Source organism: Pholis gunnellus (genome assembly GCF_910591455.1).
Source record: "Pholis gunnellus genome assembly, chromosome: 3".
Lineage (NCBI taxonomy): Eukaryota > Metazoa > Chordata > Actinopteri > Perciformes > Pholidae > Pholis > Pholis gunnellus.
Genome location: NC_136529.1, coordinates 11,129,277 through 11,147,138, shown reverse-complemented (window position 1 = coordinate 11,147,138; position 17,862 = coordinate 11,129,277). Strand labels below are relative to the sequence as shown.

The following is a 17,862-nucleotide window of genomic DNA, read 5'->3' as shown; positions in this document are numbered from 1 at the left end:
TTGGCACAATTGTTAATGCAGGACTATTACTCGTAGTGGAGTATTTTTTGTAAGTAAAAGAAATGTCTCCACAACTGCTGTTAGAAAAATATATTCTGACAACAGTTCTCTGTCAATCATAGTAATGAAGCAAGACCCACTGTAAGGCCCTTATTGTGTCAGTTCATATTGTGGTGCATATTCCCTAATGTATAGTTACACAAACCAGTTGGAACACTTTTAAGCCTGGAGCTTTCGGGCTTCCTGTTTGGTAATAAAGCCTTGTGTAATACCTATGCGAAGGTATATCGTATTGTCACCGTTAACCTAGCTGAATAAAGGTCTAATCAGGCCACTTTATCTGAAGTGTAATCTTGTTTGTTTTATTAGATATGGCCCGGCAATTAGAGATGTCTAAATATTACATCATTTAGAAAATCAGCACACCGTACGCAGGTGGAAACAGTAAGCAAAACTGCGTAGTCATACAAAAACTGATGTAAGTATTCTAGTGTGTTATTTAAAGGCTAATTCCATCATTATATAGTGCAGTCTGTTGACCTATTCAATGTCAGAACGAGGCCTTTCATTTATCAAATCCCTTGCGGGTCGTTTCAAGTGGATGGTTGCCGTGTCACATAGCCAACAATTCATACCACAAATACTTTTTATAAGTTCCTTTTGTTATGACTGTTTGTAATTATCTTGTTTTCATATTGTTTACACACCATGTAGTCATGTTTCTATTTCTGTTTCACAAAAACTGGCTGCTTTTCACCTGGTAGCACAAGAGCCAGTTATCTACAAAGTTAATGAAAGATTCAAAGAATTTAGATATTTGCTTGGGGATACACGGAAAGCTTTTAGCAGATGCTGTTATCAAAATGTATTTTCAAAACCTACTGAACCTTTTCAGATTAATTTCTCTCCTTTTTTAAAGATATTTACTTCCTTTTACAAACCATATTGCGTGTGAGTCAAAGTCAAGCCTCTTTGTTGCATACTGAAGATGGAAATTCTTGTTCAACCCAATAGGAGCGTCAAGAATTTTTCCAACATACTGTAATCTAATAAAAAGCAGGGCAGAGTTTTGATTAATTCAAATGAATTTACGGACATTAAGGAAACACATTTCACCTTCTGCCGGCCTCACTTCTATTGTGATGACAGTTAATTATACAACCTGCATGAGGCACACCCATGGGGTTTTTTCTCTTGTCAAGTTACAGTAATTCTAAACACGCTGCACTCTTTCTATGCACTGCAGTGTAAATTAAGACACTGCAACCCATCAATAACAATCATGTTAATAGAAATACTTCTTATGTCTGATGATCGTTTCCAGTAGATGATCAGGAGAAGGAAGGAGGAAGTAAAACAGACCGATGAACAGGAATCCTTTTAACCACAACTACTGATTCATAGCTGTAACATGACACACCACACACACACACACACACAGATACACACACACACGCACACAAGTTGGAATCTCTTATTATCTAGGCAGAGGTTTACACACTTAAGCAGCAACCAAACATTCAAATCTCCCTGGTTATCTTAAAAAGTCCAAAGTGTCTGTGCTCAGGGACATTGTGCATTGTGTGTTTAAAGGGAAGGAGGATATACTTACCTGAAAATAAATCTGAGCTTGGTCCACAGACACACCGTTTCCTCTTCAGTAAGAGAGGATGTTTTTGATGTTATTTCTTTTATCAGTAGGAGTCTTTGAGTAATTTAGGACGGCTGTTTAAACCTACAAAGAGCTCTAATCTTATTTCTCTTGCTGTCAACTTTAACCAGGAGCCATGTGAGTTTCTGTCGTTGTATGTGTTTGTCAAAAAGCATAAAGAATACTCTGTATTGTTGGGTAAAGAGCAGAGGTGGTACCAAGTCACAATGAGGTCTCAAGACTTTGCACTCAAGTACTGACTCAAGCCCCCATGTTAAACTTTGAGTTTCGAGTCATAGACAAGTCATAATGCGCTCTTCAGCAAATGCCATTTTAACAACAGGGTAATGATATATTAAATTAGCAAAAATTTGAAATATATATATAGGTCCAAGTCATACCAAGTACAACAACAGTACAGTACCAAATAAATATATATATATACATTTCAGGTAATTATCTGTATCTGATCGTAGGGTTTATCTGACCTGTGAGGGGAACCAAGTTTCAAAATGATCTCTGATGATCTGTTTTCAGTTTAAATTGACCCTCTCACTAGATAATGTTTATGTGATAAAATAAGACTTAATTAAACAAATGTATTATTTGAATGTAAAAGCTGTAATTCTTTCCTGAATTTGTGATCCTCTCTGTTGCTGGTACTTTGTGCTGCAGTATAAATCCCTACGAGGCTGAGGCATTGTGTTCGATAACAGAAAGTGACTTCACAACAACAACTTACCTCACTTTTAAATAATTAGTGTGAACCATGTGTGTCATGTGAATGTCTACTGACAACAACATGTTTGGGATGAAGTATGAAACCAAAGACCAAAGACTTTCTTGGTTTATACTCTTCCTGAATACATTTTAAATAATACATAAACAGATTAATTTTCTGTAAGTGAGAGTGAGAATGATTATTATTCATAAAAGACATAGTTATATACAAAGTTAATAAAATGCTCAAAGAAGCTTGATATTTGCATGGGGATGTATGTGAAGCCATCAGCAGACGCTGTTAATCAAACAAAACCTCCGAAACTTGAACAGATATGGCCTCATAAATAATGTATTATTTAAAGCGTGTTTAAATTCTTTTGGCTATTATGTAACTCACAATAGATTTTTGAACAATGGATTTGAGTAAGAAAAATTCCAGTGTCAAGCAAGGCTGCATCACAATTATGCCGAACTAGTGCTGGTTTATTTTTAGAGAAGACTGAAACAACTATTTCATGAATGAGGAAATGTGTTAAACTCATAGAGCCACTGAACAGACTGGATATACACAGATCTTCTATCATTGCGATGCTTTCAGTTATATGATGGTTTGCCTGAGTGGTTGTCGTATACAAACGAGAAGGAACTTTTTGTAGATATATAGATTACATGCTCTCTATATTAATAAGAAAACGAATAGTTATGTTCTCTCTATGCTTGAACTTTGACTATCTTTTCTCTAACTGTGGTTGCAGAGTCAAAAACAAAGTTTGGTGGCAAAGTGTTGGTTAATACCAGTGTACTTAAGAAATAACTTTTTTTTAGTTTGAAGGGTGTATATGAAGGAGTTATTCATTAAGGTGTAAGCTGGATCTGAACTCTACTGAGGTAGTAGGTTGTGTTTACAGTCAACAGTGTCAAAGGAGAGAAAATGGAAATCATCCTGCTCCTCTTAGTCGTGTGTATTTCTGTTTTCACCTGCCTTGACTTTTACTGTTAGGTGATATTGTTATATTATAAATATCGGTTATCATGCTAAGTATGAGAAAGTGAGTCTGAAGTGTTCAATTCCCCCGTGTATTTATTTTGATTAGTAATGTCTTCATGCACGTTGTTGCACTGGATTTTGGATAAAAAAGGATCTGAAGCCATTGAAGGCTTTCTTATGTCATGCTATTTAAACAGGATAGTATCCAATAATCAAGCGTTAACAACGCTGATTAACGTTACACAACTAAATATTGCACATATCCCTTGGGCTTGTATACACAAACCTTTTTTTTGTATGAATAAAAAAGAAGAATTTGGAAATTGAACAATATCAGTCAAGTGCTAAAAACAACAACACAACTATGACAAATTACCATAAAATAGGATTTATATTTCTCTAAAACATTCAAGCTGCACAGATTCACCATCGCCCTGAATTTAAAATAAAATCCCAGTTGGACGGGTCCTTCTTCAGCATAATGTACGATAATGTAAACAATATAACTAAATTTTGATTTTCTTTGTGATTAGAAATGTCTGCATGTCAATGTAAAGCTAGTTGTAGGCTTTGGTGGTACATGTATTTGCTATTTTTATACATACTATCTTTTTTTGGAATGGGTATAAAAGCTATTAGAGGTCAATGGCAAATTTGGATTCTTAATTTAGTGAATAATAAAATCCAATAAATTATAATCAATTTGCAAAATATGAGTTAAGGCTCCCACAGCGTCTCATTCCCAGAACTGGAGCTAATCAGAGTTCGTAGGTTGCACTTTGCTCTTCCTACTGCAGGGAGGAAGAACGTAGTTGTGATGACTTGGAGAATTCCGAGAGTTTCCAGTTGACATTCTTGTTTTTGTGACCGTACGCTGTGAAACAAAACAGCAAAGATAACTAATAACTAAAGATAACTAATAGCAAATTCAGTAATTAACACGAAGAAAATGTAGATCTCTATTGGAAAACAAACAAGCATCCAACTGTTGCAATGCCATTCATTTACCAGGGTAAAGGTTGTGTGTCTTTTGATACATTATACCCTTCTACCTGCATGGCTTGGAAACAAGTTGGCATGGAGAAGCACGCACAGTGATAAGGACAAAGTTATGACTGCAATTTGTGCAGCCTTCTCAGCCACATTGTTAACACAGAGAGTATAGTTCATCAAGTTTACCTCTGAGTACACTATAACGAGTCTGATCAGGTTTTACATTGATTGTGAAATCAATTAAAGCAGCTACCCTGGGCTATTATAGTGCTATGGTGCGTGACAGATTTGTTTATTGAAAGTTCTCTATCACTCGACTTACTTACTACAAATAAAGAAGGAAAAAATGAAGAATGGCATGTTGCCTGGCCTGCCAGGAGGAAAAGGAACTGACCTCATCCAAGACTCTGTGGATGTTATCCTTTCATCAGGTTCTGGTCTCACGCACTTCTACTGTAAATACAACCATGCTCTTTCTCTCTCTCACTGAAAACGTCCAATCAAACACACAACACATGATGTCATTACTTTATTACTAATGTGTAACTGATGAAAACATGAATCTTTACAGAAACACAGAAAGACCTCCAGGTGAAATAGGCAGCTGCTGTCAGTTTACTGGTGTTCTGAATCGTGCGATTGAAATGCCTCGACTTTAAGAATGAAGTCGAGCCATGTGAAGTACGGGTAGTGTAAAGTTTAACGTCTTTTTCCTGGAACTCCAAATTCCATTGACTTTTTATAGTTTTTCGAGATGGAACACTTTCCTTTCCTTTTACAATTGTCTTTTGTTCGCCAATCTAAATGAGAAAGAAAATGAACAGGGAAGTTCGTCAAGGTCTAAATACTGTAAATTCACTGGTGATCTGATACGACAGCCCTTGTGACAGACAGAGTGACATTTACTGATGGTATGTTTGTTACCTTTACACATCCTTGTTCCCGGTGCTTCAGGCCGTGGGCAAAGTGGGCAAAGTCTAGTTTTACTAGAGTGAAGGTTGCAACAGGCAGCACACAGCACACGCACAAACAAATATGGAAGATACTAATAATCTTTACAGAAATACTTCTTTGTTATCACTGTTACCATGAGAGAAAATAACGAGGACTCTTTAACATGTATTTCCTTGACTTATGAGGATCACTATTATACTTTAAATAGAATTTTTTTTAAATGTAGGGTTTCTTTTGAAAAGTAGAGAACTCAGTTCAAATACAAGAAATAGAAAGTTGCTTCTCCTTTCAGTGTTGATACTGTTTTGCACTGATCTGTAACCTTGTAGGTGTTCCAAACCAGGGTCGGGGAGAGGCCACAAAGGGAGAGGAATGTCCAGCTTGGTGAGCCTGGACATCGGCCAGACACGTCCATGAGCATGCAGCAAGGCCAATGTGATCCAAAACATTCAGATCCAATGGGTCTGTGAGTTTCCAAGAAGTCCTCCTAATTATACGATTCTTTAGTTAGTGTAAAGCAGGTCAGCTGAACAAGACAAAAATGTTAATTGGTTGACATGCAAGCATAAAAATGTACATATACAGAGATTTAAGTTTCTAACACCAAATGCATAGTGATTATTAAGCTGTTGTTGTAGAGAAATTAGTACAATTATACTAATACTTCCTAGGAAATGTGTGGCTCTGTTAAATAAGACATTATCAAAACAGTGTTGTATTTATCCTGCTTCATACTGCGGATTGCTCTCAAAACAGAGTACTTATTTGAACAAACCGGGGAGTGAGAGCGTGTGTGAGACATTATATTTGTCCCTCATTCTTTCAACCATCCGGTCAGGGTGGGGATTGTTTTGGATCCCCCAGAGTTTCATTCCTGTCTGATTTCATGCTCCAGAAAGCCAAAGAGGAAACTTCTACAGTCATAAAAAGACTCACAGTAAACAATCAAAGCTTGTGAATATCCTGTGAATGTAGTACCCAATAAAGACGGCAAGTGGTTACTCAGTAATACAGTAATTTCTTAAGAAGGATCAATTGTGCAATAGCAAACAGGATTAAAGATTAAAACAAGAAAATACAATGAGAAAAAGTAGATTAGTTGCCATTTTTTTACTTACTTTTAAAGCTTTGTTATAAAGCAATGAACCACATAACCATGAAAAGCCCGGTCAAAAACAAGACCCGCATATTTATATCTGCATATATTTAGTCTCCAAATCATGTTACTCTTTGAGCTGTGAAACTGCCCACTGCACAATAATTCAATTATCTAGAAACACAAAAGAAAAACTGCAGTATTTATCTTACTCGACCTAAATCAAACTCTGGAGGGATTTGTTTCGAAAGTCATTCCACTTGTTTTTGAGATTACTTCAACGGACACAGGAAGTCTAGATTATGGTTCCCTGGGGATTTCTTTTTTTTTCTGCTGCAAAAAGAGAACAGACGTGTCTCTTGTGATCATTTTTCACCACAACTGTCGGAGTTGTGTCATGCAGTGCAATAACCGCTTATCCTTGGTGGTCAACGGAGGAAGGAGTCATCTAGTGATGCAGTGTGACTCAAAGTAGCCTTCGTTAACCGTTACTACTTAGAGGAGACAATGTGAATTTGCTAAAGTTACTGAGTTTACTTCCTTCTCATTTGTGATCCATCGTATTGGTGATTTGGTAAACCCACTGATAATCAAATTAGCGTATTCAGTTGGTCTGTATATAATACTGAGAGTCTCTAATTATAAATGACGTTTGCATTGTATATTGTATGGTGAGTTATCGATGCAATGTGACAGACTGGGCCTCCACAGATTTGAATGCAATATACAATACAATAACTGCTTCACAGCCTTCCCTTTAACTAATCATGTTTGTCCCATGCACAGGCCTGACACAGACTTAAGTCACCTGTCTACGCATATGATTGCATGCAATTCATGCAGACTCATGCGCTCTTCAACTTTTAGACGAGACAAAACAGTGAAACAGTCCCATGGTCACATTCCTGGAGGCCTCAAGGACCTGCAGTTTTCTGGACCCTGATGGCAGCTGCAAGATAAAGAGCTCAGTGTCAACGACAACCAAAAAATGAGAACGACAATTAAAATGACTATTTATGTAAACCCTCTAACTATTGTATTAAAACAGCAGCCACAGCCATTTTGGCAATGTCCCAGAAGTCTTTCTAGTCTCAGCTTGTGCATCACTTTGTCTTTATTGGGGACTTTCTGCCTCTCTGACCAACATGTAGCCTTCCAAATCTTTGAACTCTATAGAGCAGAGGACCGTGACCGCAATAAAGCAAAACCTCTATCTATTCTGAAATGATCATGTCTCATTTCAAACTAAATTAATGTTGAAGGATGACGCTGCGATCCTAATAAGGGATGTATTGTTTTCAAAACCCAGCTGCAACAAGGGGCGCTCCCTGAAATCACAGAGGAATGTTTAAAACTGTTTGAAATGTAATGCTGTTTTAATCAGCCATAGAGATAGAGACACGCGATGACGTTACAGACAGAGATTTCATGAGAACAAAACATTGTGTTGTGTGTATATGTGTTGTGTGCGTGTATGTGTGTGAGTGAGTGCTATAAGAAGACGTCCGCAGACTGTTTGCGTCTCCGGGTGTTTTGCTGTAGGCTCCAACATATCGATAGAGGAATAAGAGGAAAAACTGTTGTACATTTGTTTCCAGGTGTGTGCAGCGCAAACTATTTGTAAATCCAAGTTTGTGTGTACCTATAGCTATCAAACTGGTGATTGACAAAAGCTGACTGAAACTAAAGGCCTTTAAATAGAGAGCTGCAGGAATGAGTCCTAAAACCAAATGGTTCCCACGTCTCAAAGGCAACGTGTTTTTTTAATGTATTTTTGATTAGATGCCTGAAGCTGAAGATATTAAATCTTGCTCAACTCTTGGCGGTGAAAAGCTGATGATCAACTTCTGTGCTGTGTGTGTGGACATAAAACGATTCATTCGCACATGAAAGGCAATTAAAGGTAAATGCTGGAAAAATGGGCAGAGAAACTTAATGAATGCAAGTGCTTCCATACAGGTGATGAGGGGTCACTGAATGGTTTCATGTAAATGAAAATGAAATATTGGCTGATACCATTCACAATCATTTCAACTCAACCCAACAATTTTAGAACAACGTGTTAGACGGCTCAATATTCTTATCTTGAAGAGTAAAGGTCATCCCTTTAGAAGAGTTTAGAGACTCTGTGGCAAAAAAAGCACTGAAGCTGATCTGGTAGGTCATAGTGATGCTGCGAAGACATGTTGTTTTTGCCTTTCAATTCTCACCCATTTGGGATCTATACGGGTCAAAATGACACTCTAGATACAACTGTAATATGTATGTATATCTTCATTTTCTACATTGTGAAATATGTACATTTTACATTCTATACACTGACATGTACATCTTATATTTGTGCAACATGAGACAATCATGCTTGTGCTTATGCAGTGATGTAGTGACTCCCCCTCAACGTGTTTCGGTGTGTGATGACCTGGTTTGTGTATCAAGTATAACGAGGAGTCAACTCAAAAGTGGAAGTCTCTTTATTTAGAAAAGGTCAGTGGCAACATCAGTTCTGTGGAACAGCTGCAAATATTTCTCACTTCCATTTTCAGAGCAATCCGTCGTCTTGTGACACAACAGTGGCTTTTACAACACCCGACCACTGGATGATTGGAGTAATGTAGGCTCACATTTATCCAAACAAAAGAACTGCCGTGGGTTTGATGGGTGCCCGGAAAATCACAACATTTACAAATGAAGTTGTCAGCACTCACAAATAAGTCTGTCCACTTTTTATGATGTACAGCAGCAGAAGTAACCTGAAGCGTTTCAGCCTTCCTCAGTGCTCACACTCAACCCATCAGGTTTCAATTAGAGTACAGTTGATTAAGAGAGGAGCGATAAAAGACTGATCCAAATCATTTCACAAGACCACAAGAACATGAGCCATCCATGACGGGCCCTGGGGCTTATGTGGATCTTGAGGATAAACGCGGTTATGGTTTTGAACCATTGTGACCTGTTGAATTTTGTGAATCTGGGTCACCTCGAGTTTCACAGCAACATTTATGTCATCCCCGTCTGAATTTACAGGGACAGATAGGTCCCCCTCAGACACACACACACACACACACACACACACACACACACACACACACACACACACACACACACACACACACACACTATGCAGGACTCACCTAACACCTGGAGGACATTATATAACATCTGAAATCCTCCTCCTGCCACTCAGGCTTTTCGAAAACAAATGTCAAATTGCATGACCTCGTACGATCTTTTACAAAAAAAATGTGTCCATGTATTTATCTTCTGTAGCCTTGACTACTGTAACAGTGTCTTTACATGTCTTCTGAAAAACATCGACCAGAGAGCTGCAGCTCATTCAGAACTCTGCAGCTCAAGTCCTCACATAAGACCAAAGAGAGTGGATCACAAATCTTCAGTTCTGAGGTCTTTACACTGGCTTCCTGTCTGTCAAAGATTTGATTTTCAATATATTACAAGCACTGAATGGTTTAGAGCCAAAATACATTTCTGATCTGCTGCCATTATGAATCATCCAGACCATTCCGTTTATCTGGGACAGTTCTGCTTTCTTTCCCCGGAATAAAAACACGGAGGAGCAGCGTTCACTGTTTATGCACCACATATCTGGAAGAAACTCACAGGTGCGCTGCGACTTTAAAAGATCAAGGCTGAAGACTTTAGTTTACCGCTTTTAATATATAAAATAACTATGAATTTATTCCACTGTAATGTAACTTTCATTCTTGTATTTCATACTTGTCTTATTCTATTATAGCTTGTTTTAATCTGTTGATTCTTTAGTGTTTGTTTTAAATTGTATTTGAATGTCCTTTTGTGGTGCGTTACTTTTGCAAATGGTCACCATGTTTCTAATGTTTTAAGTTAAGCACTTTGAATACCCTTGTTGCTTTGACGTGCTACATAAATAAACTCGTCAAAATCATTTGCTGAGCCAGACCAATTGTTGTGACCCAGTTTCTCTGAGCGGCAGAAGCAGGTGACCAAATGTTACTGAAGGTGTCAGTTCACCCACTTTATCCAATGAACACAATCTGCTCTTCATTAACCCATTTGAGGTTGTGTAGTTATTATAGTCGTCAGCAGTACGACAATCTGAACACACATTATAATTACCCGTCCTGTAGGGCAACTGTTGGGCACACAAAGAATCAGAAGTGCTGAATAAAATATAGTCCAAAGATTTATATGCATGGAAGTGCATCTTCTTCTCCATTCATGTATAAATCGAAAGAAGAAAAAAGAAAAGCCACACAAACACACGCTTTCTTTCCATCTCGTATTTTATTCTGAGCATATAGAACATCTGACCATAGAATATATTAAGCAATATGTGTAGGAGGACTTATCAAAGGTAATACATTCTATGACAGTGATAGGTGGAATGGGTGTTGAGTATATGTATGTGCCATCTCCAGCCGGCGGTAGAGAGCAGCGTTATGCGCAGGCTGAGATTAGGTGGCTGAGGCCGTTGAAGTAAGACTTTTCACGATCGCTCATCACGTCAAAGTGCAGCGGCTGCTGGCAGAAGGTGCACTCTGCTGACGAGTGGGGCTTCAGCTCCAGGCCCACCTCCTTCCAAGTGTGCACCAGCTTCTCTGTGGAGGAAAAAACAAGTCAATGGTTAGTACGGAGAGAACGCCAATGTCAGCTCCCACATGCATGACAATCCGGTAACGCAAACCAACGCAAATGAGGCCAAGTATCATGTCCGACGGGGTGAACTTACATTTTAACTGTAATACATTAACAAGATTACTGTATGCTCTTACCAACAAAGTATTTCATCATCTCAGGGGTGTGGTGAGGCGTTGGGGCGATACGCAGGAGCTCTTCCCCCCTGGCAACGGTGGGATAGTTGATGGCCTGGACGTAGATGTTGTGGCGACTCATCATGATGTCACACACCTCCGTGTTTTTCTCTGCGTCGGATACCTACAAAAGAGACCCACGTGATGATTAGAATGGAGCTATATCTGAGACACACTGAGGACTACTTAAGTGTGTTTTTTTATTTTAACGTGTCAAAACGTTTTAATGCTACATTACCCGGACTGGGATGATGTGGCTGGGGCAGTGCACCACCGGCAGCCCGGTGTCCATCAGCATTTGTCTGAGCAGCTTGACGTTGCGCTGGTGTTTACGTCTCAGAGTGCGGCCCTCCTCCCCTTTAAGGACCTGGATGGAGTTCCTGGCTCCGTGCAGCAGCATTGGCGGCAGAGAGGTGGTGAAGATGAAACCCGCCGCGTAGGAACGCACCGTGTCCACCAGTGCGGCGGTGCTCGCGATGTAGCCGCCCACACAGCCGAAAGCCTTGCCTGGAAGAGGACATGGCACATTGGGGGGGGGGGGGTATTCGTTAATCTAGGTCGTTGCCACAGTTTTGGAGACATCATTTAGCTTTCTTTAATAAAAAGTCACAACATTATGCTCAGTGGTCTATGCGACCTCCTCCCACTGTAATCTCACAAAGTAGATCACTCTGAAAGGGCAGCTGCAGCCGTACAGGGGCTGAAAAGCTCCGAGTTAGAAATAATTGTCCTCTCAGCTTGACAGCGACACACAGACGCAGGGAGTAATTCAATGAGAGCCCACAGTCTCCTAGCAACAACAGAGCTGCTCCGGCTCCTTTAAGCCCTCTGGCATATTGTGTGACACAGATGAGGCCTGATCGTCAGAACAACAACAAAACAGATAGTGACACAACTCGCCATTCATTTAATGGCTCAGGAACATGTTGGCATGACTTCAAAAAATCAAGATGCTCAGTTAGATCGTCAGTATTTTGTTCTACTAGAGATTACATGCTGACCTAATGTCCCCGTGACGATATCGATCTTGTGCATGATCCCATCCCTGTCTCCGATGCCCCCTCCTCTGGCGCCGTACAGGCCCACAGCGTGAACCTCGTCCACGAAGGTGATGGCACCGAACTCGTGGGCCAAGTCGCACATCTCCTCCAGCGGACACACGGCACCTGCGTCACACAAAGACAAGTTTAGCCGTTAGCCAAACCACGGCCACAAAGTACCTCATTTTAGTCTGACACCACATTATAGACTACATTCATGATGCTAGACAACTTTTAAACGTTCTTGTGCGAGTAAATGTGGAGCTGTAATCAACATTCATGTCAACTTAGTGATCCCTAACATTTATGTCACTATAAATGAGCAAGCCGATGTAAAGACAAATGAATCCCAAACTAACCATCCATGGAATGGACGGTCTCAAAGGCCACGATCTTCGGCTTTGTGGGGTCTCCCTTCTGAAGGACCTCTCGGAGATGGGCGACATCGTTGTGGCGGAACACAAACTTCTTAGCCCCACTGTTCCTGATACCCATGATCATTGAGGCGTGGTTGCCCGCATCAGAGTAGATCTCACAACCTAAAATAGTTCAGGAGAAAGTGAGAATGAGAGTTTGCATCACACATTTATTAATGACAAAAAATGTACATAAACGGTGGATTTATCGTAAACATATATATATATTTTTTAAAATGTTGTACCAGGTAGCATCTTGGCGAGGGTGAAGAGGGTGGAGTCATTGGCGACAAAGCAGGAGGTGAAGAGCAGTGCAGCGTCCTTCTTGTGAAGGTCAGCCAGTTCTTGTTCAAGTTCCACGTGGAACTTACTGGTCCCAGCGATGTTCCTGGTGCCTCCCGCCCCTGACCCATGCTTTTGTAAAGTTTCCCTAGAAACAGAGAAAAAAAATAACGTTTTATCCTGTTATGTTTTTTTTAAGCTTCATAGCAAAAATGTTACACATATATTTGCCAGGTGGACGCTTAAGGAACGGTAAGACTAAAAGAAATGGAAAGCTGTAAATCATTAAAGCAGAAGAGTTGCTTAGTAGTAAGTCACACCTTGTTTCAAGGTGTGACTGCTACACAGGGGATAATTGAGCTGGGCAAACTCAAACAAGCTGAAAAGGAAAACACCCCATCTCTTTGGTCTCCATGAGTTTCACGTGTAAACTATAGCCAACTAACACCTGCACAATCAATGGACTGGAACGCCCATGTGTCAGGTAAGGTGTTGATGGGCCGCGTCTCACCTTTTTCTTTCTCTCGCCAACTAAAGCGTCAACATGAGACGTGAACAGGCAAGAAAAATATTTGTCTAATTACATGTGAAACACATCTAGACCCAATGGACTGAGTGTTTTGTTTTTCCTACACCACACACACACACACACACACATACACAAACTCCTCCAGTACTCACATAATGGACTGCACGACCCGTGGGTGTCGACTCATGCCCAGGTAGTCGTTGCTGCACCAAACGGACACATCCCTCTTTTCATCCAAAGAGCTGGTGAAGTTGTCGGCCATCGGGAACTCCTTGGCCAGACGATTCACAGTCTTGAACACACGATATGTGTGGTCACTCTTCTTCTCTTCGATCTTCTTCTCGAAAAACTCATCGTATTGGTAGCGGGACACTGCAACAGAACAGGAAGGCAACACTTGCTCAATGTGGCTTGCATTGTGACGGGTGAAGCAATGCCTAACGTGATGAAAGTCTACGCTCACCTTACTCAAAAACACACAGACTTCAACATGCAAATTAGTATGTAAACTACAATATGAGAGTGAAACTGTTGCTAGCATGATACTAATGTGGGAGGACAATGTGGAGCTAAACAACTCTGCAGTTCTGCATCAGTACGTTTCCTTATAAATAGGTTGTCAGAGCACCCAAATAAAACTTACAACTGCCTGGCATGTTGTCCTGCAGCAAGTGGGAGACGCTTTTAGGTCTCTGCTTCAGGAGGGTCTTCATTAGGTTAGTTTTCTCCCCTCCGCTTCCCTTGATGATGCTGACCAGGGACGGCATCAGCTGGGCAGGGGACACTTCTGCAAAGAAATGGTATCAACATATGAACTATAAGAGATGGGGCCCAATCAGGCTCACCAAAAGCCTAATCGATTTCTTAACGCTTCTTACCTTTCTTGACTGTGCGGACTTCCTGAACATCCTCTTGGGACTCCATGCTGACCTGGCGGACCACACTGCTGTTCTTTTGGCCCATCTCAGCAGCCAGGAAAGGGCATTTGGAGGTCGACGCCTGGCCTGAGGATGGCATAGGGTGGCCACACGGCAGCTTGGGCTCCCCTTCCTGCTTAGGGGCTACAGGTGGACAAAAGAGGTTTTAAAAACGTTAGATATATATATCATTACTAAGCACCTTTAAAACAATACCACACACACCGCAATGATTCAGTCAGTCATCGCATCAACTGGTTCACTTGATATAATGTAATTACTGCATTAACTAGACTAAAAATCGAGCATCTACTCCTCCTTTGGCACCCTCACCTTCGCTAGCAGACATGATGTCCTCACTCTTCTGGTGGGAAGAGGAGGAGGAGCAGAGGGCCCGAGCCATTGATGGAGCCATTGGTTTAGCGGCCAGCTCCATCATGATGGGGCACCGCTGGGCGTACACCACCATAGACTTTTTGGGCTGCTGGAAGAAGGCCTGAGGCACACGAGCCAGGAATGGACAGCGACGCACGATCACATCCATGTCAGCAGTGTTGATGATTGTCCAGAGGTCTAAAGGAGACAGTAGAAACTGAATTGAAACGTATGCTGTGGACCGTTCAGATTCTCCTATGTACTGCAAAAACCTGTTTAGAAAGGTGTTAGCTGAAAAGGCAGTACACACAAGTACATACAAGTACACACACAAAAAACAAAGGATTTTCCCCCCTCTTATTTACCTAAAATTCACACCGTTTCAGTGTAATTTACAGAAATGCACTCAATAATAAGCACACATTGAAGTTAAAGGTTCCTTCTCTCTGTGCAGGAAAGACAGTTGTTGGTAGTAAATAGTTCCCTATGAAAGTATCCACCACAAGGTCTGTGGATTAGTAGAACTGTCATTTCATTGCTGAGGAGATGTTGCCTTTTCTCTTTTGGAGCGCAGAGCAAATGTCATTGGGCTCAAATGTTTTCAGACCAAAACTATTCGAAAGGAATAGATTTGGGGAAATGAGGGCGGGAATAATCAACTTTCAGTGTCACTGCAACAGGTGTCCGATCATGGCATTAAAGAGTGTTTTTGTTTTATTTTAAGTCCCATTGCGTAAAAGTGGAAAGTATACGCGTCATGACCGTTCCCCGAGTTGAAGTCAGGTCTACACATTCCTCGACAGAGTAATCACTCCCAGACTCTCTCCGCCCACTTCAAGTTCGAGGGAAAGAGATACGAGCCGGTAAAAAAGCGCACACTAAATTAAGTGCAACTAATTTAACTTTAGAAAAGCAATACACTACCAAAATAGCTCGTGTTGATGATGATTTTTGATCACAGTCCGTGTTTTTACACGTCTGCACTGTCTGTGTAACACTGCAGACTGTATTCCGGCAGCCACTGTAACCGGATTCCCGGTGTCCTTACTTGCACCGCATGCATTCACCGATAAGATGACAACATTGCCATTGACACGAGCCTCAGCTCAAACTACTATTATTATGAGCGGGATAATTTTACAAACATTGAATCGTTTCCAAGTGTCCTCAAGCCCTTTAAAGTGGTGTTACGTGGTGACTCCCAAGGCGTTATAACACATGAAGAGAGCTAGAGTCACGACTTGTCTGTCAATAACGTTACTATTACAATTGTCAATTTCGATTACAGCGTTGTTATAACCCGTAGCTAATGTCAGATAGACTAAGTCTTAACATTAGCCCGTCCGCTCGTGATCCCTGCCGGTTGACCGTGCTTTACGTTAGCTATGCTACTAACATTAGCCAAGAGGCTACATCCAGAAGTCAAGATGGTGACAGGCAAATAAGAAACTTACCTCCTGAAAACTTTGCGCTTAATGGCGTAGTCCTGTTCAACGGTCGCGTAGTGGTCAGGATGACAGCAGCGGAGCCGATCTAAAGTTAGACTGACTAAAACGCCTGGTTTTAGGATACGGTAGAGAGGAGACAGCTTCGTTATCCTACACTGAGGACGAACGAAAAGGACGTGGTTGTGCAAGTGCTTATAAGAGCTTACGCTATGGCGGAAGTCTCGCGAGATCTAATTCGTTTTACGTCAAAGGTCATTCCAGTAAATCAGCTGTGTGACTCGTGCATGGGATCAAACTGTCACCTCGCCAGGGTACTTTACATCTGTGGATGTTTGAAGTTATAAATATACTTGATATGCTTTTTACTACACACGTTGTATCATTATTATAATCACACAATTTCTAAGGACTGCAGATTCAGAAAAGACATTGATTCAAGTCTGTCAACTTTTTGTCAACAGTGCCGTCTCAAACTGCTCCTTCAAATGTTGTGTGCCTAACTCTGATACACAGCAGTGTTTTTGAATAAACATACAGGACATGAATTATATATTTCAGCTCAAGATTTACATGGATTAGTTGAAGTGGTGGTATTGAGCGATTTTCTGTGCACAAGTGACCTCTGGTGTTCAAAAAGAGAACCTGGACTACAGGCTATCTAGCTTAAGGTCTACAGTGAACAGGTGAAGTTGTGTTGTTGAGAAATGTTTGCGGAACTAAATAGAGGAACTAAACGTGAAGTTCACACCTACATTGCGTCTAAAACATTTGAACAATAGGATACAAACGGAAGTTAAACTCAACATGCATAAACAGTTTGCACCCAGTTGCAAGTTTATTAGGTACAATGATATCAGCTATCAACCCTGCAATAATTCCTTCCTTTATGATCAGTTATTGTTATAAGTGTTATTGATTTGTATTTTCATACTGGCTTGTGGTCTACCCTTACTGATATAATTGGTGGGGGCAATATATAACAAATATGAACAAAGACAACACCAATTAACCAATTTAAATCTCACACCCTTAGAGAGTGTTTCCTAATTTATTTGTTATCTTTTAGTAAAGAAGCAAATAACTTTGACTGCAAACTTCATGTATAAAATGTATTTCTGTGGTATCTTAGTTTTAATGTTTGCTCCTCAGCAAAGGCAGTCACGGTGTTTTGCTGCCCCCTACTGATTGATTTAGGCTTTGACACTGGCTGTTATAAAGTTTTACCCGCTGGACTTTCAAGGATGGAGGTTGCAGGCTCGAGAACATTTTTTTTCTTCTCTGAAAAGAGCTACAGATAAAGATCAATTCATATATATATATATATATATATACAAAAAATGATCAAGACCTTGATCAGCTAGAAAATATATTTTTTACTTTTGATCCTTTGCTGTTAAGGCTTACTTTTAACTCAAGTAACATTTTAAAATCAGGGTTTTGACTGAAATCTGAATACTCCTTCCACCACTGTACCCTAGAGGTCAGACAAACTCTAGACAAACTCTAACAGAATGAGAGTGGGGGTGCTTTTGATCTCTCAACCACAAATACAGCAGACTGCCAAATCTTGCTTTCAGCAGCCAGATGCACATCCGGTCTATCTATTGCACACACTTCAGAGGGTGCAGCTCACCAACCACAA

The 17,862-nt window shown here is 40.5% G+C and overlaps 1 protein-coding gene across 1 annotated transcript; it reads right to left on the bottom strand.

The window, feature by feature from the left end:
* Positions 1–10,676: 10,676 nt before the first annotated feature.
* Positions 10,677–16,397, bottom strand: alas1 (aminolevulinate, delta-, synthase 1). The gene is made up of 11 exons (XM_079185474.1): positions 16,227–16,397; positions 14,731–14,970; positions 14,359–14,541; positions 14,124–14,267; positions 13,633–13,852; positions 12,915–13,099; positions 12,613–12,792; positions 12,215–12,379; positions 11,452–11,720; positions 11,175–11,337; positions 10,677–11,000 (listed from the first exon to the last, which is right to left on the bottom strand). Exons 2-11 carry the CDS (start codon positions 14,939–14,941, stop codon positions 10,840–10,842), a joined length of 1,881 nt encoding a protein of 626 aa, XP_079041600.1. The 5' UTR covers positions 14,942–14,970; positions 16,227–16,397; the 3' UTR covers positions 10,677–10,839.
* Between the last annotated feature and the right edge of the window lie 1,465 nt (positions 16,398–17,862).